The sequence below is a fragment of the Podarcis cretensis genome, assembly GCF_951804945.1.
Source record: "Podarcis cretensis genome assembly, chromosome: 3".
NCBI classification, from domain to species: Eukaryota; Metazoa; Chordata; class Lepidosauria; order Squamata; family Lacertidae; genus Podarcis; species Podarcis cretensis.
Genome location: NC_137172.1, coordinates 172316 through 197128, shown reverse-complemented (window position 1 = coordinate 197128; position 24813 = coordinate 172316). Strand labels below are relative to the sequence as shown.

Below are 24813 nucleotides of genomic sequence, written 5' to 3'. Positions count from 1 at the left end.
TGTAGAAACGATAGCATTTAATTAGAAAGGAGGAAGGCTCCAGGGTCAGGTCCTGGCTGCGTCACTGGAAGGAGAAGTTGGTGCCGGGCAGCCCCCCGCACCACTGGTTGATGAACTTGAGCACGTCCTGGCACGAGGGGTTGTGGGACATCTGCAGGAGAGGGCGGGAAAGTCAGGGCAGGGTAGGGACCAGGCCAGACTCTGGACCCCCCCCCCACCACTCTTCCTCTCACCTTGACCGCCATCAAGAACTTGTTCCAGCTCTCCTTGTTGGCCTCTTTGCCAGGGCGCTTGAATTCCACCTTGTTCCGCAGCACAGGGTAGCCTGGCAAGGGGCATGGAGATGAGACCAGTTGGGGGCGCCATGACAGGGCACAGCTCTCCCCCAACAATGGCAGCTCCCTTGGGACAGCTGCTGCCCCTGGGCTCTGCGCATGGAGATGGTGTGGACCCCCTCTCTGGCTCAGGCTGGGAGGCCTCCCCAAGAGACTCGCAGAAGACCAGCAACCTAATCTGCGGGTTGCCATCTGATTGGATTTTATTCTGATCCTGATCTGATTTGAGGATGTATTTTAATAGATTGTCTGATTTTATGTTAATGTGTTTTACATTTGATGTTAGCCGCTCTGAGCCCGGCTTTGGCTGGGGAGGGCGGGATATAAATAAAATTTTTTATTATTATTATTATTATTATTATTATTATTATTATTATTATTATTATTATCATCCCTTGACTGAGGCTCAAGGAAACACACTTGCAAGCAGCTAATCTCTCAGTGCATTGAAGGCAGGCAGAGATGATTTGGGTATAAAATGCATGGCATGGGGGACAGAGGAAAGTTTTTCTCCCTCTCTCACAACACCAGAAATTGTGGATGCCCGGTGAAGCTGAATATTGTTAGATTCAGGACGGGGAGCACAGTTAAAGTGTGGAACTCCCTCCTGCAGGAGGCAGCCGCAGCCACTAAGCTGAATGGCTCTGAAAGAGGACGGGGCAAATCCATGGAGGAAAAAAAGGCTCTCCAAGGCCCCCAGCCACAATGGCTCTGCTCTGCCTCCACAGCTCGAGACAGGGATGCTTCTGAATCACAGTTTCTGCAAACTGCAGGAGGGGAGAGTGTTGCTCTGGGGCTTGAATCTGCTTGGCTCCTGTGAGAAGAGGATGCTGGACTAAGTGGGTCCTTGGCCTGATTCAGCAGGCTCCTCTTATGTTCTTACAGGATGGGGGCACAGCAGTGGCCACCCCCAGCCAGCTAGCCAGCCAGCCAGCCAGCCAGCCACCTGGGGAGCAGGGGGCAGGGGGCAGGGCTGGGTGGCCCCCAGGGTCCCCTGCGAGGGTCCTGTTCCCCCTCACCTGTGATCAGGCAGGGCAGGGAGCGCACGCCGGTGCTGGCTGCCACCAGAGAGGCCTCGTAGGTGTCGCGCTCGTCTCGGGGCAGGACCTGCTCCAGCCGCTGGTCCATGGACACGGTCAGGACCCAGTCGCGGGTCTCCTCACGCTGCTCCTCCTGCCATGGGGGGGGGGGAGTGTAGGGGCCTCTCAGATGCAGGCAGGCCGCAGGGCAAGGGCAGGGTGGGGTGCAGGGCTGCCTTCCCCTCTGTGTCCCCCCCAGGGAGCACCTTCCCTCCCCCTCCCTCCCTCCGGCTGTCGCTGGGCACCCACCGAGACGTGCTGCTTGGCAGGCAGTGGCACCTCAAAGGGGATGTCTGTGTTCTGGAAGTCGGAGTGGTCCAGGGCGTCCAGAGAGCCCTCCTCAATCGCCTGGGAAGCAGACACAGGAAGGCCTTTTTCTTACCAAGGCCGTCCCCCCCCCAAGCCCCCTTCCCAGCCGCCTCCAAAGGAAACACTCACGTCCGTCAGGTCCAGAAAGTGATTCAGGAAGATGAAGGCCATGTTCTCCCACCCAACGCCCTGCAGGGAGACAGGGGCAGCGTGAGAGGCTGCTCTGGCTGCCCCTCCTGCCCCTGATGCTGCCAGCTGAGGGATGCCAGCCTGGAGGGCGGGGAGGGCGGAGGGATATTGGGGGCAGCCCAAAGCCCTCTTGCCCGCTGGTTGTGCTGGAGGTCCCAGGCTCCACCCCATCCCTTGCCTGGCAGCCAGATCAGAGGCTCCTGGGCCAGGCAGACAAAGGTGGGGGAAGGAGCCACCTCAGAACAGCAGTGCTTGGGCAGCCGCCCAAACCCCGAGATGGAGCAGGGGCTAAGAATGGGGGTGCCGGGGGCAGGCGGGCGTCCTCATCCCGTCACAGCACACAAATTCTTTCCACCTGCTGGGGGGGGGAATAGGTGAGGGTGGAGGAGTTGAATGGAGCTGCAGCTGCTCCAGGGTCCTTTCCGGCTGGGGTGGTGCCACTGGGCCCTGGAGGCTGCTCTGGAGGGAGGTCTTTGGGCACAGGGGACCAGGAGAGGCTGGCTCCGATGGCTGCTGTGTGGCTCAGAGGGTGGAAGGAAAGGCCAGTGGGAGGCAACTGCCTCTTGGGTCCCCAACTGGGCTCTCTGGGCTCCCTCAGGGGAGGATGGGGCTGACTGGCCAAAGCCCCACCCCCAGCCGCTGGACCCAGGCGCCCCCTGCCCCGCCTCTCTTGCCTTGGCTGCCGACCCGGCTTCATAGAAGGCCTTGTCTGCGGGGATGAGCTCCGTGTGGCGCAAGAGGGCAATGGAGAGCTTGGCTGCCACAGTGTCCTGGAGGCAAAGGGACAGTCGTCACCCTCCCTCCCCATCGCTTGGATCCCACCCCACTGGCCTCCCACCTTGGAGGAAGGTCCCCTGGACCCAACTGGCTGCCTCTGGCCCTCGGGAGCAAAGGACTCTGGGCCAGGGGAGAGCTGCGGCGCAGGATGTGAACCTCCTTTCATGGGAGGAGAAGCAGCTGACAGCCTGGCTCTTTCCTCTCTTCCTCTGGGGTGGGAGAAAACCAGAGCTGAGGGCAAGACCTTCTCCCCTTCTCCCCGCTCTTTAGGCCTGTGTCGTTCTCTCACCAGCTGCTTGATGCTCTGGGCTGCTGACCGCGTGGCATAGTAGTGCGCTACCACCAGCATGGTCTCAAACTCCTCGTGCGCCGGCGTGTTTGCTTCGCTGGACTTCACAATATTCTCACACTGTGGGGAGAAGGGACCCCTGGGCTTGGCACACAAGGCAGGGCAGTCGGGGACGGGGAGGACCCCTTTGCTGCCTTCAACGGGAGGGCCAAGAAATACAAGCAGCAACTGCAACTGCTGTATTCACAGAATCATGGAATTGCAGGGTTGGAAGGGACCACAAGGGTCATCTAGTCCAACCCCTGCTGTGCAGGAATCTTTTGCCCAAAGTGGGGGTATTGCAGGGGGTTGGGCTAGATGACCCTCGGGGGTCCCTCTATTACTCTGGGACAGGATTTTCTGCCTCAGAGCAGAACGTGTTTGGTGGGAACCTGGATGCTCTCCCCCCCCCCCCAGAGCGAAGCAAACCCACAGCAGGGGAGGAACCTCCATCTGGCAGGCCTACAGAGGTCCCCATTTGGCCCGGAAGGCGGTTCACCCCAAAGATGCCGTGGAGAACCTTAAACGGGGGGGGGGGACACCCAGGATCTGCCCCCCGGCCCCAGCCAGATCCCAGCCCATCCTGAGGCACTTTTGCAGCTGCTGCTGCCGCCGCCGCCGCTCTCACCAGGTTGAAGAGGACGTCTCGCAGGTCGGCCCAGCTGTGATAGGCCTCTGCGCAGTTCATGCCAGGCACGTTCACCATCTCCACAAAAAGCCGCTTGTAAATGTTGAAGTTCTGAGGGGAAAGGAAGGAGCGAGAGGGGAGGCGGGGGCAGCTCCACTGAGACGGGACCCTGCCCTGCTGGAGGGTCTCTGCTCTGGGGCTCAGGTGCACTGCCTGTCCTGGGTGGGGCTGCCCCCTTGCCTGCCCCACTGCTGCAGGACCCACCTGTCATTCTGATCTCTTTCGTTGACCATGGCAGCCTGGGCTGGCACAGCCAAGCTCCCCTTTGCCCTAGCGAGAGGAGAAGCCAGAAGGATGCTGCAAGGCTGCCCCAGGGCCACCAGGCCCCTCTGGGCAGGCTTCCTTTTGCCTGTGCCTCTTGCGACTCAACCCTGTCATGGGCACAGGCCAAGGGCTGCCCGGCCAGGCTTCCCATAGGCAGAGCCTACCGGAGGTCTCCACTTACCTGGGCATTGGAGGGAGCGCCGTGCTGGACGTAGAGGCTCAGAGCTTTGTCCCAGCATCCTTCGCGGATGAGGTGGGTGGCATAGAGGGCCACGTACTTGTGCAGCACCTTGTAGTTCTGCAAGGGGGAGAGGGGGACACACGGTGGGCTCCGAGGGGCAGAGGCCAGGCCCCTTCTTTGCTGGTGGGGTCCATGCTCAGCATTTCCACTTTCCTGGGGGCGGGGAGAAGGGGAAGACTGGCCAACCCCTCCCCGCAAGTGACCCAGGCTCCCAGCTGCTCTGATGTGGGAAGTCGGAGGCCAGAGGTTGTGCCTCCCGCAGCCCAGAGGAGGGAGCCTACTCCCAGCCCCTTGATTGTGGGCCTTTGCCCCACATCCCAGCACCTTGCCTGCCCCACAATAGCGGGTGGAGACACCGGCCAGTATTGCTGGGTGGCAGCTCTTGGCTGCAGGAGAAGCAGAGGCAGGTTTGCTGCTGAAGGCAAGCGCCCCCCCCCCCCATCCACCCCTCTGGGTCCCTGCCCCATACCTGCTTGGCAGCTGTCTCCAGGCACTTCTCCCACTGCTCCCTCTCCACGTACATATCGAGGGCAGCCATGACATCAACTCCCACCAACTGCCGGAGGGGAAAGGAAGCGCTGAGCAGATGGGCCAAACCAGCCTGGGCCTTGGTGGGTGGGCAGCCTCCCCAAAGCCAACCCAGAGGCTGCCACCTTTTGCTCTGGCACAAAGACCCCCCTGAAAGGCCCTGACCCTGGGCTTGGCTGGTTAACCACGCAGCTCTTCCCATGGCAGGTCTCAAAACCCACCACCAGGGGCATGTGGGGCAGGTTGGGGTCAGTTCCTTAGGAGGCCCTTGGAGAAAGCTCTCAGCCATTTGCAGCCTGAATGTGTGGGATGCAGAGCCCCCCAGGGAACAAGAGGGGCTGGCTGTGCGTTTGAAATCATCCCCCCCCAATCTCACCGAGTCCACCTTGCCCTGGTCCTTGAGATACTCCTTGTAGTGTTGATCCACGTACTCCTCGTACCTGCCGCAGGGGAAGGGGCTGTCACTTGCAGGCGGGCAGAGAAGGGCCCTTGCAGCTACCTGGGGCCCAACCCAGCCTCTGGGCCCCTAAGTGAAGGGCTGGGCCCTCTGGAGCAGGCAGGAAGCCATCCAGACACCCCCCAGCTCTTAGAAGTAAAGCACGGAGGGGAAGCAAGGGGGTCTGCTGGGCACCCCACCCCATGCGCAGCTCTTCAACGGCTCAGGACTATAAACCCAGACCCTGCGACTGTCATCCAAGCCCTTCTTCCTCATGAGAGGTCCAGAGGGTGGCAACATGACAAGGGGCCTTTTCTGTGGTGGCTCCCCAATTGTGGGATGCACTCCCCAGGGAGCCTCACTGGGTACCTTCACTACAGATCTTCAGGAGCCAGGCAAAAGCGATCCTCTTCTCCAAGCCCTTTGGCCTTAAGCTATCTGTGGGCTCTCGCAGGGTGTTTTTTACATATTATTTCAAAGGGGTGTGTGCGTTGTTTTCATTTAAATGTATTTATGTGGGATTTTGTTCTCTGCAAGTCACTTGGAGTTGTCTTTGGCAAGAAAAAGCAACCAATTAATAATAGTACAGTGGTACCTCGGGTTAAGAACTTAATCCGTTCTGAAGGTCCGTTCTTAACCTGAAACTGTTCTTAACCTGAACACTTTAGCTAATGGGGCCTCCTGCTGCCGCAGTGCCACCGGAGCACAATTTCTGTTCTCATCCTGAAGCAAAGTTCTTAACCTGAGGTACTATTTCTGGGTTAGCGGAGTCTGTAACCTGAAGCGTCTGTAACCTGAAGCATATGTAACCCGAGGTACCACTGTGGTGGTGGTGGTGGTAGTAGTAGTAGAAGTAAATTAAATGCTATACTGCCCTCAGGGTGGTTTACAATAATAAAAACACAAAAATATGTAACATAGTAAACAGTGCAACACCCCCCCAGTTCATATGGCGATAGGCGAATATTTCATAAATAATAACAGCAATAGGTCAGACACCCTGATCTGGAGGACGCTGAGGGCTACCTGGCTGGCCTAGAGGGAAGGGGGTTTCCTGGGGGATCCCCCCCCAGCCTACCTGGGGTCCAGCTCCTTGGCCACCCGCTTGGCTTTGTTCCACTCCTCTCCCTCCATGAAGGCATCTATGGCTTCCTTGATGAGGTCCAAGTTGAGGTAGAGCTCGGCTGCCTGGGAGGGCAGAGGTGGGGGGCTCAGCCGGGGCCAGGAGTCTGGAGGCCCCCCCCATGGTTCATCCCAGGCCAGCCCCCTCCCCCAAGAGATGCCCAGCCCCTGCAAATCCTGGCCCTTCCTTACCACGTTGAACTTCCCAATGCTGACCAGCTGGGGCCCCACCAGCCGCATGACCTCGATGCTCCGCGGCTGGCCAAGGAACTTGATGGACAGCTCAGCCGCCTGCAAGTGGGGGGGGGGGGAGGCACAATCACAGACCTGTGGGGTTGGGAGGGGCCCCCAGGGTCATCTAGTCCAACCCGCTGCACCACAGGGATCTCAGTGACAGCATCTCGGACAGACTGTCGCCCAATCTCTGCTAAAAGTCTCTGGCGAAGGAGAGGACACCGTTTCCCGAGGTGAGTTGGGCACAGCCCTCTGGCTCCAGAGGCCCCCATGGGGCCTGGCAGGGAACGGATCCTGCAGCGAGAGCAACACGCACCTTCATCCAGCACTTCTCCATCAGGGGGTTGTTTCCGGGATCCCGCACCTTCAGGTAGCAATCCACGGCCCGGGCAAACTCGCCCGCCTGCTCCCACTCTCTCGCCTGCTCCAGGATCCCCTCCACGCCCCTGCCGGCCAACAGCACCCAAATCAACGCCCGAGGACAGGGGAGAGGAGGAGAAGAGCTGGGGGTCCCTGCAACCCACCCCCCCAAAAGAGCAGACTTGTGGAGGGCGGCTCTTCACTGACTTCAGGAACCTTCGCCCTGGACAGGTTCAAGGGGTTTCAGGGCAGGCTCTCTGCCATGCCCTCCTCGGCTCCCTTCTTAATCTTGCCGTGTTGGAGGCTTGACATTTTTGTATGCTGCCTTGAGTCACACAGATGTCTTAGGTGGAAACAAGAACGCCCAGAACTGTCAAGTTGGAAGGGTCCCCCAAGGGTCATCTAGTCCAGCCCCCGGAAACGCAGGGCCTGCAACTAAAGCCTCCCCGGGCAGGCACTCATCACAGGCGTTGGGGGCCACTGCAGTATCCTGAATCAGGCAGCCTCAGTGGTGGAGGAGGGGGCCGTGCAGTTGCTGGACCCCAGAGCAGCAACTGGGTGCAGGCCTTTAGCTGAGGGGGCTGGGGGTCCCCTGGGAACAGCTGGGCAGCCAGGCCACATGCCCCCTTCCCCGCCCCCCGGCTTTGCTTGCCTGGGCCCCTTCTTGGCCACCTCCTGCTCATACTCCTCCTGCAGCGCCTCCAGGTCTCCCGGCAGGAACTCCTTGCAGACGCGCAGAGCGTCACTCCACATGGCAGCCTCCTGGAGAGAGAGCCAGGGCAGGGTCACAGGATCCCCTCCGGCCTCAGCATCTGGGGAGGAGGGAGACACCAGACGCCACCTCGGAAGGCAGCTGCCCCAGAGCAACGGTGCCCTGCGAGAAAGGACCCTCCCCACCCTCCTCAGCCCGCTACCTTGTAGTGCTTCACGGCTAGGTCCAGGCGCTGAGCCCGCAGCAGCAGCGCCTCGGCCTTCTGGAACTCCTTCTGCTTGAAGGCGGCGTCTGCCTGGCCCACCAGCACCAGGACCACGCTGTCCGGGTCGTGCACCTCGGCCACTCGCTGAGCGGCCGCCCAGTTCTGGGCATGGGCGTACCTGGGGGAGCACACAGGGTCAGGGCGGGAAGGAGAGGCGGCCGGGAGAGGAGCCACAGAGGGCATCCTCCCAGGTGGCCAAGCCAGGCGTCTTGGGGGACGGGGGCGGCACTCACATCAGAACGGCCTCCTTGGGCTTCCCGGCCTTCACAAACTGGACTTCAGCCTCCTCAAACTTGCCCTACATGCAGAGGGGCGGGGGGCGGGGGGGTTAGCCTCTGTCTCTGCCCAAGAGAGCAGCTCCCCCCCCCCCCGCCTTCCTACCTCATCCTCCAGGAAGGAGCCATATTTGAAGTGGATCTCTGGCAGCTTCTGCTTCAGGGAGAGCCTGGCCAGCTCAAAGGCAAAGTCAAACATGCTAAGGAGGAGCAAGGAGAAGATAAGGGGCTGGGCAGTGGAGCCACCACCCACAGGCCCCTGCTGGGAGGCAGCCCCAGGGAGGACAGGGTCATGGGGGCCACTGGTGGGTGTTGGAAGGACCCTGCCCTACCCAGCCATGTGGGCAGAAGACGGCACTGAAGCCCTTCTGCCTTAGAGTCACAGGGCTGGAAGGGACCCCTGAGGGTCATCCAGCCCAACCCCCAATGTGGGACTCGCAGCTGAGGCCATTCACTCACTTGTTGTCGGCTGCGTGGTCAATGGCCATTTCCAGGAGCCCAAACTTGTTGAGGAGCTTCACGGCGGCCTCCCCGCCAAGGCTCTTCGCCCACAAGAAGGCCACGTGCTTGTGGGAGTTTGCCCCACCATGAGCCTTGGCCACCTGTCTCGGACCAGGGCAGAAAGGAGGCCACAGGTCAGCAAGCTTCCTGCCCCCCAACTCACTGCCCCCCAAGGCAGGATGGAAGGCCTCCCACCCGCCTCTCTCTGTGGGGTTTGCAGCCAAATCACAACTATGTTTTGCTAGACAAGCAGAGGGCAAGAGCACAGAGTTCTGAAACTCCCCAGAAAGGACCCTCTGTGTGACCCAATTTCCTTGCCTTCTCTGGGCAGGAATTCTGTAACCAACGAGATAATCCTTTAACTTCCTTCCGCCTCTCAGGAGACTGTCTTTTCACCACACTTCCAAGCTAAGCAAACGTGCTTTGCTGCAGCTCTTTTTTTCTGCATACTGCTTTGCTGCATTTGCTGCCTGCACTGAGTAAGTAAACCTTTTTGTTTGTTTGTTTATCTTGCTAAAAACAAATGGCTCATTCTCTGCAACAGGGGTGAAGAGATAGAGGTCAGCAGACCACAAATAAAGGGGATAAAAAGGTGCAATTGCCTAATTCCTAAGCTTTAGCAAACTGCAAAACCTTTAAGTGTTTTACTCTGCTAAAATGCTTCACAGCCCATTGACTTTTTGTATTCCTCCCACACACATAGGAGGGTGTAATCTACGAATTAACCCTCAATCCTTCAGTTATGCTGTGAACCACCATGAGGTCTATAGGCATAGGGCAGTAAACACAATTAATAAATAATAGTAATAAATAAATCCCCCCAGGAGTAAGCCTGTACAGGGCATGGGGGGGGGGGGAGGGACACGGGAACCAACTTTCCTCCAACACCCCCTTTGGACAGGCTAGAGCAGAGCTAGCCAAACTTTTCATGTTGGTGGCACACTCCCTAGACACGCATCATTTTGCAACACAGCAATTCAGTTTTCCTAGCAAAGTGGAGGTTAACCTCACCCCTTTCCAGCCCCAGGAGGTGAGAAGGGAGCTTTCGCATGACACATCTACATCCCGCTGCCACTGGCGTAGCTCACCCTGCTGCCACCTGGGACGGGCGGGCACAGGCACGGCTGGGTGAGGACACCCAGGGGGCGGCACGGAGGGAGCACAGCTGGGGAGAGGAGCAGCAGGAAAGGAATGCTGCCCCCACTGCTGCTTCTCCCCTCCATCGCTTCCACCCCTCGGCAAGCCTGGCCTGGGAGTGCTCAGCCTGGCGGTGCTGAGCCATTGTGCAACACACAGCCCAGCGGGGGGGGGGGGCGGAGATATGCAGCCGCTTCCTCTCCCCTCCGCTGCTTCCACACAGACACACCCGCCAGGCATGACCCAGGAGTGGAACTGCCTAGCTGTCATATGAGGCTGGGAGAGCAGTGCCAGAGCCACCTCCTCCCCAGGCCTCCATCGTGGCCCGGCCCCGGCCTCAGCCCTCTCGCTCTTCTGCCCTCTCGCCCAGCCCAGAGGTGGGACGTGGTGCAAGTACAGGCTGAGAGGAAGAGCCGCCGCCACCACCAGCAGCAGCCCAGAGGGCAGCCGGGCGCAGCTTGGCCTTGCCTCCCTGGAGCTGTGCCACCCTCCCCCCACGTGCTGCCTAGTGCGCCCCCCCCACCCCCGGTTAGCTCCGCTGGTGAGTGCAGCAGACCCGCTAACGTGTCGCGACACTCCGTTTGGACCGCTCTGGGTCAGAGCGATGGCTCAGCCCCTTGCCCCCGTGGAGCAGTGCATGCTGGGAGCTGCCCTTGCTTACCCGGTAGGCTTCGTCCCACATGCTGTTGACGCGGTACATGTTGACGCTCGCCTTCCAGTCCTTGGCCTCCAGGTAGTGATATTCCGCCTCCTGCAGGCGCCCCTCAGCTTCCAGCTCCTGGGGCACAAAGAAGCCAGTGACGCCCCTTGAGCCTGGCTCCTCCTTGCCCCCCTCGCTGTCTTCTACATACCTTGCCCAGGTGGAGGTGAGTGTCGCTGAGCAGGTCCTTGTGGTACTTGCCCAGCAAGCGGATCATCTCATCATACATCTTGCACTTCTTGTACATGGTGATAGCCAGGTCCGGCTCGTCCACCGTGATGAAGAGCCTGGGGAGGGCAGAGCTGGGCACTGAGGGCGAGGCCCCCGAGGAGGAGGAGGAGGAGGGGTGTGTGGGCCCCCCACCCCAGCAAGGAGCCTGCGCAGCACCCACCTCTCGGCCTCCTTGTACTTGCCCTGACGCTCCATCTCCTGGGCCTGCGTGATGTACAGCACAGAGACGTCCTCGGGCCGCATGCACTTGGACGCCAGCTGCAAGGAGAGTCGGGGCTGGGAGCAGGCGCCAGAAGGAAAGAGGGACCCCCGCCTCCCCCCACCCGCAGGAGAGAAGAGCACCCCCAAGAATGCCCGCCACTGGGGCAAACAGGGCCAGCCAGTCCGGCTTCCGCGCTGGTCATGGGACCGAGACGGCTCTGGTCGCCCTAACAGATGATCTCCGCAGGCAGCTGGATCGAGGCGGGTCAGGGCTGCTGATTCTTCTAGATCTGTCAGCAGCCTTCGACATGGTCGATCACAAACTCCTGGACCACCGCCTTGCCGACGTGGGGATCCAGGGCACAGTCCTTCAATGGCTGCGCTCATTTCTCTCTGGTCGGGGACAGAGGGTGGCGCTCGGGGGGGGGGGATTGTCATCGCGCCACTCCTTGGTGTGTGGAGTGCCTCAGGGTGCGATTCTCTCCCCAATGCTTTTTAACATCTTTATGCGCCCCCTCGCCCAGCTTGTCCAGAGTTTTGGGCTGGGCTGCCATCAGTATGCTGATGACACCCAACTCTATCTGTTGAGGGATGGCCATCCTGACTCGGCCCCAGACACACGGGCGAGATGTCTGGAAGCTGTGGCTGGATGGTTACGTGGGAGCCGGTTGAAGTTAAATCCTTCGAAGACAGAGGTCCTCTGGCTGGGGCGGGACGATATGGGATTGAGGGGGCAACTCCCATCTCTTGCAGGGGTGCAATTAGTGCCAGCACCGTCTGTTAAGAGTTTGGGTGTAATCTTTGATACCTCCCTCTCTATGGAGGCGCAGATTACAGCTATAACAAAGGCGGCATTTTTTCATCTCCGCCAAGCTAAGCAGTTGGCCCCTTATCTCTCTTGCCCTGACCTAGCCACTGTGATCCATGCGACGGTCATCTCCAGACTGGATTATTGTAACTCGCTCTACGTGGGGCTGCCCTTGAGACTGACCCAGAAACTCCAGCGGGTGCAGAATGCCGCGGCGAGACTCCTTATGGGGTCTTCGCTGCGAGATCACATTCATCCAGTACTATACCAACTGCACTGGCTCCCGGTGGAGTACAGGATCAGGTTTAAGGTGCTGGTTTTAACCTTTAAAGCCCTATACGGCCTAGGACCCTCGTACCTACAGGGCCGCCTCTCCTGGTATGCCCCACAGAGAAACCTACGGTCTGCAAATAATAACATCCTCAAGGTCCCAGGCCTCAGAGAGGTTAGGCTGGCCTCAACTAGAGCCAGGGCCTTCTTGGCTGCGGCTCCAATCTGGTGGAACGCTCTGTCACAAGAGATTAGGGCCCTGCGGGACCTGACATCTTTCCGCAGGGCCTGCAAGACAGAGTTGTTCCACCAGGCCTTTGGTCAGGGCTCAGCCTGACTCCCTCCTCTGGCAACCTGCACAGAATCTTGCTTAAGCGGGGGGCAGTGGAGGACAGGAGTGCCTGGCGTTCTCTGGTCCATGGGGTCACGAAGAGTCGGACACGACTAAACGACTAAACAACAACAACAACAACAAATTTTTATAATGAAATATTTCTGAATGTGTGACTATTTGATTGTTTGATTATTTGATTATTGTTAGCCGCCCTGAGCCCGGCTTCGGCTGGGGAGGGCGGGATATAAATAAAATTTATTATTATTATTATTATTATTATTATTATTATTATTATTATTATTAAATGCCACCCCTTCCTTCTCCTTCTGCTTCCCAGAGACCAGAATAGAGGGAGACCCTGCAAGGTCTCTCAGTGCTTTCGTTGTGATTTCTGCCCTGCAGGGGGCTGGATTAGATGACTCTGGGGGTCCCTTCCAACTCTACCAGTCTATGATTCCAGAGGGCCTCATAGCTGCAGTTCAAGGAACAGCCAAAGGACACCATCTGTGACTCCTGCACTGCCTGCCATGAAGGCCTGGCTGCGGATCTGTGGGTTTTGATGGCCATCTGCAGCCGGAGCCTCCGAGTGGGATGGGTCCCCCGAGCGCAAACCCTCACCTTGTGCGCCTGCTCCCAGCGTCCCGCCTGCGTGTACATGTCAATGGCCTCCTTGCTGTGGTCTCCCTTGACATACAGATCCTCCGCTATCTGGAGAAGGAGGAGGAAGGAGGTTCTTGTCAGGCTCCTGCCCACAGGACAACTGCTGGTGCTCGGGGCGCTAGGGAGGAGGCTCTCACCTCATACTCCTGCAGAGCGGCATAGTGCTGGGCGACGCGGAGGTAATACTTGCTGGCCGTCTTCTTGTCCTGCGTCTCCAGGATGTAGATGGCCTTCTTCCACTGCCGTGCCCCAATGGCTGCCTCAATGGCCTTGATGGCGCACCTGCATCGTGGAACCGAGGAATTGGAAGGGCCCCCCAGTCGACCCCCCTGCAAGGCAGGAATCACCTGGAAGAGGCCAGGCTTCTCCCCAGGGCCAGGTTCCCACGGCAGGAGAGAGGAGCCCAGGCCAGGCCCTGCCAGCTGCAAGGGGGAGGCTGCAGGGCCAGCAGGCAGAGTGCCCCCACCCCAGCTGCCTTTGTACCTGGCCTCAATGTAGTGGTTGATGGCAGCATCCAGCTGCTTCTGCTGCACCAGGTGGTCCCCCCAGGCCTCCTCTAGCTTCACCACCTCGGCGGGGAAGACGGAGCGCGCCAACTCCACGGCTGCAGGGAGGGGGAGACGGAGACATGGGCAGGCAGCCTGGGGCCAGGATGGGGCCTGGCCCAGGACTAGCACTCCAGGGAGCAGAGAGGCAGCCAGGGCTGGGGAAAGCAGGGCAGCCAGTCTGGGCAGGAGGGGCCACAGCTGCAAATCACAGGCCAGACCCAGCAGCCTCCACTGCTGTTCCTCCTCGGGTTGAAGGGAGGGGGAGCTGTGCCCAAGGACTCTGTTGGCTTCTTTTGCCTCGCTCAGGGGAAAAGGTGTTGGTCAACTTTAAATAAATATATGAAATGCCCGCCCACCCACTGGAGCTGGCCAGGGGAGGCCCCGCAATACCTTTCAGGAAGGAACTGCCCTTGCGGTAGCACTCCAGGGCCCTCTGGGGGTTCCGGATCTTCTCAAAGAGCTCCCCAGCCTGAGACGGGGGGGGGGGGAACAACAGAAAGGTGAGCAAGCGAGGGGCTGGGGTGGTGCACGTGCCCTGTGCCCAGGGGCGAGGGTGGGGCCAGCCGGGGCAGGACGCTCCGCATGCCTTCTGAGGAGTCTGCCTGCCTCCTCCCCTCACTGCCTTACAACTAAGGAGGCAGCGGCAGGCAGGCCATTTGGGGCAGCGCGAAGCCTGCCGGCACCCAAGCCACCGCGTCACTCCCAGGAGAGACACGTGGCTCAGGTACGCTGCAGGCCCCGCGGTGAATGCTGCCCGGTATTTTGTCACCCCCCTCAGTGGTGACACCTGGGGCACCTGCCCCCACCACACACCCATTCCTCCGCCCCTGCCAGAAGGGCTCCGGGGTGGAGCAGGGAGCGAGTCTGCAGGCGCCCGCGTCTCCCCTCCATGCAGCTTCTCTCAGCCCTCACCTGCTCAAAGAGGTCCCCGCGGATGAGGGCCGTGGCGATGCGGTTGACCAGGTCGGTGTTGCCCAGCAGCTCCTCCCGGCCCGTGGCCAGACGCGCCGCCTTGGCCGGCAGCCCTGCTTTCAGGTAGAGCCCGATGGCCGCCTGCAGGTCCCCCTGGCCCTCCTGCACCTCCGCCGCCCGCTCCTCCTGCTGGGTCTGCAGTAGCCACTCGTAGTAGCCCTGGCGCAGCTTCTCCAGCGCAGGGTGGCCCTGTGGGCAGAGGGAAGGAGGGTGGCAGCACACAAGGGGCCTGGCTGTGACGGCTCCCCAGTGGCCCCCTCCCCAAACACCTGCCCCCCTACCTTGGCCTCGGCCACCGAGATGCACTCGTCCCACATGTGGAGCTCCTGATACATCTCCATGGCTTCCTCCACAGCGTTCTGGAGAGGAGAGGAGACAGCCCAGCGTGAGGGGGGGGGATGGGGGACTCTGGAGCTGCCCACAAACACCCCCTGCCCACTTCTGGGCTCACCTGCTCCAGGAAGATCATCTCTGCCAGCTTGTAGTTCTTCTCCAGCATGGCCAGGCGGACACGCACCTGGTAATAGTCTGTGCCGTCCCCTCCCTAGAAGAAAGCGGGCAGCTCTGTCAGGTGGGACGCCAGGGCAGGGGGCGGGGGCTCTGCCGTGGCCAAGAAGGGCAGGGCACGGGGCAGCACAGGCACCTCCTGGCAGGGAAAGGGGCTGTGGGGGCTGCGGGACGGAGGCGAGGCTGGGGAGGGGCACAGAGGGGCGCAAAGGGGCAGCCCACCCCACCCCGGGACCCACTCACATATTCCTTGGCCACTTGGTCAGCAATCTCGTTGGTCTCGTGGAGGAAGCGGGCCTTGGAGACGTGGCCCAGAGCAGCAAAACACCTGGGTGGGTGGCGGGGGCGGAGAGAGACACTGTCATGGGGGTCATGTGACAGTTTGTGCAGCCTTAATCTCATGCAGAAGCAGCAATGGGGAAGGGTGTGGGGCGGGGTCCGCTCGCCCATCCTTGCCCCACACAGAAACACGACTGAGTGGGTGACTTGGGCAGAGGTGCAGCTCCCTTTGGAGGTGAGGATGAGCAGAGTCCCAGGACGCCTGGTTGGTGTGTAGAACTAAGCAAGGCCGTTTTCTGGTGCAAGGGGGCAGAGAGCCGTGAGGAATCCCCCGACCAGCCCACAGGCTGCTGCCTCACTGCCGCTGGGCTGCCAGCCGCTCTCTGGGGCCAGCCAGGCCTCTTCCCCCCTCCCCACAGACCTCTCTGCAATGTGCAGCTGCTTGGCCTCCAGAGCCAGGCGGCTCAGCGTCTTCCACATGGCCTCCGTCTCGGCAGACATCTCCAGCGTCTCCAGGAAGGCAACAGCCCTGGGAGTGGAAGGCAGAAGGGGGTGAGGATCGGGGCCACTAACAGGGAGGGGGAAGTTCAGCTGGACAAAGCAGCTTCCTTCCTCCCCCCCCCCCCATGAATTCATTATGAAAGCTTTTTGAAAGTTCATAAACCTTTTTTTGAATCATGTAGTAAGGGAAGCGGTGTATGAAGTATGGGGGAAATGTAAAATTTTATGAGAACAAAAAACAACCTGGTGGCTCAAACCCACTGGATGGGATATCCTTAAAAAAAGCAAATATGAGAAATGACTGGGTATCTTATAAAGAATTATTAATGGAAATAGATCATGAGCTGAAATTTAAAAGGTTTGAAGATATAAGAGGATTATAATAATTATTAACTGATTGTTTACAATACTATCAACTTAATGATATATTTGAGATGATCATAGTTAAAGGTTTTTTATACTATATGTGATCATATATTGAGGTAATACTCCACAATCCTTTTTAATAATAATAATAATTTATACCCCACCCATCTGGCTGGATTTCTCCAGCCAGATGGGCGGCTTACAGGAGTCTATCTATTCCTTGGTCTGCACCCCTTCTGTATCTTCCCATATTGCTCCATCTCTGCCAAGGCCTGGCCAGGGACTGTTCCCTGGCCGGTTCCAGCTTCCTGATGGTGACGCAGCCCCCCCCCCAGACTCCTCTCCCAGCCGCCCACCTGTGGTAATCGCCGTCGTCAATGGCGGTGCCAAACTCGATCAGCCCTTCGTCCAGGGTGTAGGACACGGTGTTGACCCCCTCAGTCACAATCACCTCCGTCTTGCCGTTGCTCCTCTCCAGGTCCACGATGTCGCCCTGCCGGGAGCCAAGCCCCAGGCTTTAAGCCCTGCCTTCTGCCCCACCCCAGGCCCTCTCAGCCCTTCGGGACAGAAGCCGCCTCACCTTCATGGGGAACATGGTCACTCGCTCGGGGGTGTCAATGTTGTACCACACGCAGAGGCTGTTCCGGTTCTGGGCCACCACGACGTCGCTCCCGGGGACCCACTGCACGTAGGAGCAGTAGCTCAGGATGCTGGTCTTGGTGGTGCTCTCAATGTCATAGAGATGCAGCTGGGGGGGGGCAGGGGAGAAGAGGCGCAGGATCAGTGGAGGTGGGGAGGGAGGCAAGTCCGCCGGCCTTCTGTGCCTTCAGCCCCCCCTCCACCCCTGGCCTCCCGCTCACTTTCATCTTCTTGTCCCGGAAGAGCAACTTGTGCCCGGTCTCATTCAGCTCCAGCCAGTCAATCTTGCTGTCGTGGCTGACGGTGCCAATATTGTAGCTGCCCACGAGGTCCACTGAGAAGAGGCAGAGAAAAGGCAGGTGCCTCAGGAGAGGTGCCTGGGGCCAGCCTGAAGCACTGCCAGGGGGGTGGGGAGTTTGGGGAAGGGGGTCCTCGCTCACCTGTCGCTATTGTTTTGATGTCCACCAGGTAAGCCAGACGCTTGTTTTCCTCCATTCCCTGCTGCCTCCTTTCATTGATGCGGACGCTGGGAGAGAGAGAGAAAGGACATAATACATGGGGGAGCACTGCTCCCTCTTCTTCTTTTTCCCCATGGGAGAAAGAGGGCCTCCTCATTCACCTGATGAGATGGGGGTTCATAAACTCAGTGCGCACGGAACCCAGGATCTCATTGCTCCCATACTCCACCAGGGTCAGCTCCCCTGCGTTGAATATCATGCAGACCTAGGGAAAAGGAGAGGCTGGGAGAAGGAAGAAAGGAGCCACCCCTGCCCCACAAGAGGCCCTGCGGTGTAGGGGAAAACCCCCAGAGCAACCCACGGGGCTACCCTCCCCCAATACCATTGCTCTCCTTGCAGACCAGCCAAAACCTTCATCCTTGGAAGGAAGGAAAAGGCTTCTCCTTGTACTACTGCAGGCCCTGCCAACTTACATTCTCATTGTCGAAGAAAAACTTCTCATTCCCGCCAGATCCCTGCCAGGCGACCTGAGAGAGACAGGGGAGAGGGCAGGTGCCCATGAGCTCCAGGCCAGCCACACCACGTCTCAGCAAGGCTGCCCCATCCCCCAGCCCACTCCCCGCCAGACAGACCCAGAGACCCCCACTGCCCTCCCACCAAGCTGTGCATCAGCCAAGCCGCCCCACGTGTCTGCAGTCCTCTGGGCTCTCTTGCGTGAAGACCCCAGGAGCCCATTGGGAGCCTGCCAAATTCCTCCCCGCAGGCGCAGGATGCTCACCTCGCTGAGCTTGGTGGAGCTGAGGTCCCCCAGGAGCAGCGTGTCGGAGGTGTGAGCCACAAGGTAGCGCTCCTTCCCCAGGATCTTCACCTCGTCAATCTCATAGCCATAGTGGGATTTCAAGACGACCCGCATCCCGGTGGAGAGGTTCTTCACAATCACCTGGGAGAGGGGGATGGGTGACACAACTCAGATCCTCTCCTTCCTCCCCGGCACACAGGAGGGCAACTTGCAGTCCCTTCCCCGCTCTGCAGCCCAGAGGAAAGCAAGGCTGGCTGACAGGAGGGGCAGAGCAGCTCTGGGGCCAGGAGGAGGCAGCCTCCTTCCGAGGAGACAGCTGCTTCCACAAGTTTCCTGTTTCTATTATTAAAGGTATACTTTAAATTTGAGTCATATAGGAAAACGCCAAGCAGAAGAAGATTCCTGTGGCACCTTAAAAATTATCACCCTGGTGGCAGCAGGAGCTTCTATGGGCTCCAGCCTGGAAAAGCAGCTGGGACTAGAAGTGAGGCTCTTCACTTGCCCCAGTGAGCGAGAGGGGGAATGGCCAAATGAAGCCTGAGGGGCTATAATCCATTCAGAAAGATTTACTTTAACTACATCAGCAGAAGACTAGTGATTGCATTTTAGTTTATGAAAGACAGAATCAATATATCAAAGAGGAAAACTAAGAGCACATAATACATAAATGCATCTTGAGGGGAGAATCTAAGAAATGATTAAGTAGAACGATGTTGATTTAGAAATTAAGGGGTTTTCAGCTGTAATGATTAGGTATTAAGAAAAGAACGATTAAAAGTTAAACAGAAATTAGGGGAAGGATTTGCTGAATTGATTCAATTAGAGATTGGAATACAGGAAGGGGAGGTATGAGGAGGTCGGGAAAGTAAGTTTTATGAATATAAGGGATTGAAATTATACTTGTTATTGTATGTGTTTTGTATGTATTTTTTTCCTCTTTCTTGTTTTTTCTATTTTAGATAACTCTTTGAAAACTTTAATAAATATTTTATAAAAAAAAAGAAAGAAAGAAATGATTAAGTAGCTATTACATGCCAGGTTCACAACATACAGGATTAAAATGAATCCTACAATGGCCCAGCTAAACTCTGCCAGCCCTCTCATTAATAAGCTGACTCCATGATCCCAGCTGCCCTAATTAGTTTAATTAGCTGCCTTTGAGTTTAAGAGAAGAACATAGCTACCAATCAAATCCCAGGGAAAGGGCTCTCGGAGTCTTAGATGTGTGCCACAGGATCCAGAAAAATCCAAACACAATATTAGTCGAGGCAAAAAGCAAAGAAAGTAATGTTTTAGTAAGAAAATAGTGAAGCCTGAAATTTGGTGAGAGAAATGGACAAATAAGAATGAAGAAAATCTGGGGTTACAAAGGAGGATCAGGAAAAAAACTGCACTCAATGCTACAACCTCAGAAAGGGGTGACTTTTGAACAAAGCTGGACGGGCATCTTTCAGAGATTTGGAGCCCAGCTGGCCCTTTCCTGGAGTTCTTGCTTTGATCTTGCTCCTCCCTCCGTTTGGGAAATGGCTCTTACTCATTTTGAGTCAACCTTCTTGGGCCTGAATATTTGGCTCATGAACAGTTTTGGATGGACACAGCTTTTATTTTCCCGAAAATTGGCTCAGACCTCACTAACTGTATTTAATACAATTTTTCGGAACAGAGTGTAGCCTCTGCAGTTTGCTGATCACTCTTTCGGGCCCTTGGCAAATCAAGGACCTTGCTTCCATCTTGGTCTGCAGGAAAACCGACCTTTGCTTAGAGAACATTTTCTTACACTTATCCTGAGTAAGAGAAGCAAGGAGTAAAAGGAGCAGGGCAGGCCTTTCTCCGGGCAACCTGCCCGCCTGCCCTCCCTCCCTCCCTCCCTCCCTCCAGCAGCAGCCATGTGCTCTTCAGCAGCCCCCTCCCCCTTCTTCCACCCCACAGTCCATGGCCAGAGCCCACCACTGCAGCCTTAAGTCACTACCCTACGGCCGCAACACATACCTGGCTAGGCCCCACGTAGGTCATCTCAAACTTGTTCTTGTAAATGCTCCTGCGCAGGCAGCAGTCAAACTGCTCCACTCCGCCACAGAGGGTGCCCTGCAGGAACAAAAACCTTTTCAGCCCACAACCCCTCAGTCCCTTCCTGCCCGCCAAGCCGAGACGCCCTGCAGGGAAGCTGCATCAAGTGGGCATGATCCGGCAGAGGAGGCAGCCTGCTCCACTCACCGCGCAGAGCCGCGAGCCGTCCCGCTTCCAGGCCAAGGCGGTGATGGTGTACAGGTGAGGGATCTCCTTGGGCTTGGCTTCCTCCCAGGCACTCCGGCGGGGGCTCCAGTTCAGCACCCTCAGCCTGGGGAAATCAAGGGGGCAGGCAGTGAGGGTCCGAGGGGGAACAGGCCTGCCCCCCAGCACAACGCCCACCCCCCGTCCCGGCCCTCTGGCTCAGCCGCACCTGTCAAAGCTGCCGATGACCACGGACTGGCCCCCGGGGCTGGCTGCTGCCACTGTGAACTCCTTCTCGGAAGAGTCCCGGCTGTAGTCAAAGGTCTGGATGACGTGGCCCTCCTTCCCGTAGGCCACCATCTTTTTGTCGCAGCCGGCGGCCACAATGCTGTTTGAGGCCCAGGCCATGGCGTAGGGGGGGCAGGGGTGAATCACCAGCTTGCCCTGTCCAGGCACCAGGAGCAAGAAACAGGGAGCAATGAAAAGCCAGAGAGAGAAAAAGATCTGCTCCCCCTGGTGCTAAAGCCAGCTGAGACCCCTAGGCAGCGGCAAACTCTCTGCTCTCCCCACCTAGCACAGCCAGGGGGTGGGGTTTTGCTTCTTTGAATGCCAGGGGAGGCCTGCACTGCAGCACTAGGTGCAGGTGGAAAACCAGGAGGGCAGGAAAGACTTTAGTGTGATAGTAGGCGTTGCTGGAGGGTGGCGGGGGCAGCCTTGCTGGGACTAATCTCCCCCCACTTCATTTAAAGGGCTGCCTGAGTGCTTGGCACAAGCAAAGAGCACATCAGGGCTTTGAAACAAGTGTGAGACAGCCACCCCCATGAGCTCCCTGCTCCCTGCTGAAAGCAGCCCCTCCCCCCCCACCTCAGCAAAACGGCTGCTTGGGAATAATTTTCCTCTCTCAACAACACCTCCCCAAACCGAAGGTGCTCTCTGGTGCCCTTCCATGCCTCAGAGGCAGCCAGTGTGACCAGTCTCCTTAACTGGAGGTTTTTAAGCAGAGGTTGGGTGTATTTTGTGCATTGCAGGAGGGTGGCCTAGATGGGTGGCCTTGGGGTTCCTCTCCCTCTATAATTCTATGAGTCCCCCTGCCCTGGTTTCCACGCAGGCCTGGTCTAGGTTGGTGGGGAAAGGGGCTCCTGCCTGCACCTGCGACTCCCCAGAGCCTTCATCGTCAAAGAAGTAGCGCACGATGGTTCCGTCTGCGTGTCCAGAGAGGATTCCCTTCCCTGAGATGCTGTGCGGCAGCAGAAGGAAGACAAAAGGAGGTCACCAGGGAGCCCCAGTGGGGCCTTGCCCTCAGTTCAGAGAGACTTGAGGGGGGGGTCAGAGCTGCCCCGTGGGGCTTCCTCACCCTCCCACACTCACTTGGAGGCCAAGGAGACGACGTAGGACTCTGTCCCATAAATGGTGGATGATTTGTTGGTCTTGGTGTTGGCCAGGCGAACCTGCCAGAGAGAAAAGTCTGGTCAGCCTTTGATGTGCAAGGGAGCAAAGCGAGAGGAGAGGCACCTCCAAAACCCCACACTCCCTCCAGGGCAACAAGCCAGGGAGAAGACGGAGCCCCAGGAGACCTCAGGGCCAGATGGAGGGTCCCCTCTGCAGGAGGCTCCAGGCAGGCTCTTTCCCACTCCAAGAGCTAAGAGGTGGAAGCCCGGCAGCCAGGCCACTCCTACCTTGCCCTCAACAAGCCCAAAGACAATGGTGTTTTCCTCCGGCCACAGCAAGCAAGTGACAGCGCTCTGGTGGGGAACAGGGCAAAAAGAAGGGGGTCAGGAGGGGGAAAGGAGGCAGGGAGGAGGCCCAGCTCCACCTCTGATGGGGCTGCAAAGAGGCACCTGACTCCTCTGAAGGAGGTGTCTGGAAGAGGAGGCTTCTCTCACAGAGCCCTTTTGATGCTGCCCCCTCCCCTCCAGCACCACAGGAGAGTGGGGGTCCTGCCCAGCAGAAAAAAGGAGGACAGGAGAGAAGAGAGGAGAGACTTTGTCTCTGAGTCACGTTGGGACCAAGACTGGTTCTCTGCGCTTGGCCTTGGCTTGTCTGGACTGAGCTTTATCTGCAACTCTGTTGGTGAGTTCTTGGGTGAAAGGCTCATGTTTTCTGTAACTGGGAACCATCCTGCAGCCACTGGGCACATCCCTTGGAGTTTGATAACTCCCAACTGCCCAGTAATGAAAACCTGGAGATGAGGAGGCCCCAACAGCAGCCTTGAGGGTCTCCGCAGGCACATGGAGACTGGGGGCTGGGTCTTACCGTCTGAATGAATTTGTTGCAGATCACCTTCTTGTCCCCCCTGAAGAAGAGCAAACAGAAAAAGAGTCATCCTCAAAGACCACTGTGGTTCTAGGAAACATGTCATAGGGCTGCTAAGGCATCCCACTGCATCAGATAATGCAAAGCATCTAGCAGTCAAGAGCAGCACTGCGCCCCCTCAACTCTGCCCCATAGCAAGTGAGGCTCCAGAGAGGAAAGGAAGCCTCCATCAGCAACAGCCACCTGGGCTGCGAGTGCAGGCAGCGCTGTCCTTGAGGCAGGAAAAGGCCACTGTGAGAGCAGAATGCTGGACTCTTCCATCCTCTTGGGATGGAAAGGGGGTGGAAAGAAGTGGGGAAAGGGGCCACCCCAGACTGGTCTCCCCACACCATGCAGACTCTTACCATTCCTCCCCAATCTTGTAGACGAAAATTATGTTGTCTGTCTGCCCAACAGCAATCTTTGTGGAATCTGGGGAGAATGCCATGCCCTTCACCACATAGCTCTTCCTGCCATACTAGGGAACGAGAGGACACAGGGGAAGGGCGGGAGTGAGGCTGGCCCATTCTGAGACTCCACAGACTCACCTGCCAGCCTTGCCACAGGGAGCAGTCCTGCGTATTTGGTTTAAGTCGCTTTGCAAGTTTACTTCCTACTGCCTTCAACTGTCACTGAAGTGTCCCTGGGCTTGGGAGGGCTGTGGGGTTCATTCTGCCCCCTCCAGCAGAGGGTCAGGGCAGCCGAGGGCACACACGTGTGGCTGGCGGCAAGCTATGAGTTCAGGAGCTGCTCTTGACCTGAGGGCTGGGAGACATCAACACCTTCACCCCACAGTTTTGTGTTGCCCAATGACAGTTTTGTCTTTTGACCGGCTCCAGGTACAGGAAGACCCAATAGCTCCAGTGCCATTAAACACTTTTCTCCTGCCATTGCTTATCAGCTGAATTACTGCCACTTGTGTGAGTATTTGTGTGAATGTGAGTATTTGAACCTCTTGGTACCAATGTATTAATGTATACTTGACTATAGGAAATAAATGTTACAGGAAAGGTGTAGAAACCCAGATGTGGTCTCTGATGTCTTATTGAAAGTCCTATAGCATATGGGATATCACTTGTCTCTCCGGATTTCAAAAGAACCAAGTTACCACAGTTTGGTGACACTAGGAGCATTTTTTAAAATTCCGTTTCTGTCCTACCTCCCAAAGGAGCCCAGAGCTGGCAACCACCCCCTGGGGCTCAAGACTGAACCCACAGGCTCTGCAGCAGCCCCTTCTTGAGGTCAGGGATGGGGAGCAGCCCTTGCCCGCCAAGGGTTGTTGGACTCCAAACTGCCACCAGCCTGAGGTGTGGGGCACAGCCAGTGTGCAGTTCAGCCATATCTGGGGCGGGGGGGGGCACCCTGGCTTAGGGCAAGTCGCCTGCTCTGTGTGTCTCTTTCCTTGAGGGGCTTGAGTCGGGACCTGTTCCCCGGAGGCTCTGGGGGTCACCCCCTTCAACAACGACCGGGGCTGAGAAAAGGGCTCAGCTGCCAGAGCCATGTCTCCCGGGGGCTCCGATGGCGGCTCCCCTTGGGACTGAGCAGGGCCCGGAGCCTGAGTCGCGGGGGGGGGGGAAGCGCTGGCTGAGCTACCTTGGGGTCGGTGGGCTTGGTGGAGAACTTGTCCCGCCGCTCGCCGTGCTCGTCGTAGAGGAGGACCACGCGGTCCACGGTGCAGACGGCGAACTTGGCGTTGTTGGGGGCCCACGCCATGCACGTGACCTTGGCGGCCCCATCCTGGGAGGAGGAGGAGGAGGAGGAGGAGGAAGATGCCGAGGCTCAGCGACGCCGCTCAGGCCGGAGCGGCCACTCTGCGCCCCCCCCCCGCCCCGGGACCCCCTTCCCCGCCTGGCCCGGCCCTCTCTCTGGGCCGCCCCCCGCCCGGAGGCTGATGCTGGCGGGGCCGGGCGGGCGCCTCCCACCTGCGGGGTGAGCAGGGTCCGGACGTGGCGCAGCTGCATCGCCTTCCCGTCCCCGCAGGCCGCGCGGCGTCTCCGCCCGTTGCCCCAGCAACCGCCCCGGGAAGCGGCCGCCTCTGATGACGTCGCCAGCGCCGCGCGGCGTGGAAGGAGGAAGGGCGCGCCGAGGCACAGAGATCAACTAAAGCATAGAGTGGCGCCCGCCCCCATCTGGATGGGGATTTCCGGGCTCGTGCAGGGGGGAGTTCTCCTCCGAGTCCTCCCGGCATCTCTCCCTTCCTTCCTATCTCGGTGGGTGAGGGGGCTGGCCGCGCATGCGCCCTGGCCCAGCCGAGGCG

The 24813-nt window shown here is 58.4% G+C and overlaps 1 protein-coding gene across 1 annotated transcript; it reads right to left on the bottom strand.

The window, feature by feature from the left end:
• Positions 1 to 24625, bottom strand: IFT172 (intraflagellar transport 172). The gene is made up of 48 exons (XM_079968412.1): positions 24479 to 24625; positions 24150 to 24293; positions 22922 to 23034; positions 22518 to 22557; positions 21941 to 22006; positions 21633 to 21712; positions 21414 to 21501; positions 20494 to 20708; positions 20268 to 20391; positions 20043 to 20138; positions 18033 to 18194; positions 17728 to 17781; positions 17416 to 17519; positions 17237 to 17322; positions 17018 to 17130; positions 16738 to 16905; positions 16514 to 16650; positions 15712 to 15819; positions 15255 to 15339; positions 14956 to 15048; positions 14786 to 14863; positions 14445 to 14693; positions 13923 to 14001; positions 13468 to 13588; positions 13122 to 13266; positions 12943 to 13032; positions 10872 to 10969; positions 10632 to 10767; positions 10442 to 10558; positions 8602 to 8744; positions 8249 to 8342; positions 8101 to 8165; positions 7805 to 7985; positions 7543 to 7652; positions 6847 to 6976; positions 6489 to 6587; positions 6253 to 6362; positions 5115 to 5178; positions 4680 to 4766; positions 4151 to 4267; positions 3646 to 3756; positions 2979 to 3098; positions 2587 to 2682; positions 1853 to 1912; positions 1664 to 1762; positions 1355 to 1508; positions 234 to 325; positions 1 to 151 (listed from the first exon to the last, which is right to left on the bottom strand). Exons 1-48 carry the CDS (start codon positions 24515 to 24517, stop codon positions 62 to 64), a joined length of 5250 nt encoding a protein of 1749 aa, XP_079824538.1. The 5' UTR covers positions 24518 to 24625; the 3' UTR covers positions 1 to 61.
• Positions 24626 to 24813: the final 188 nt, after the last annotated feature.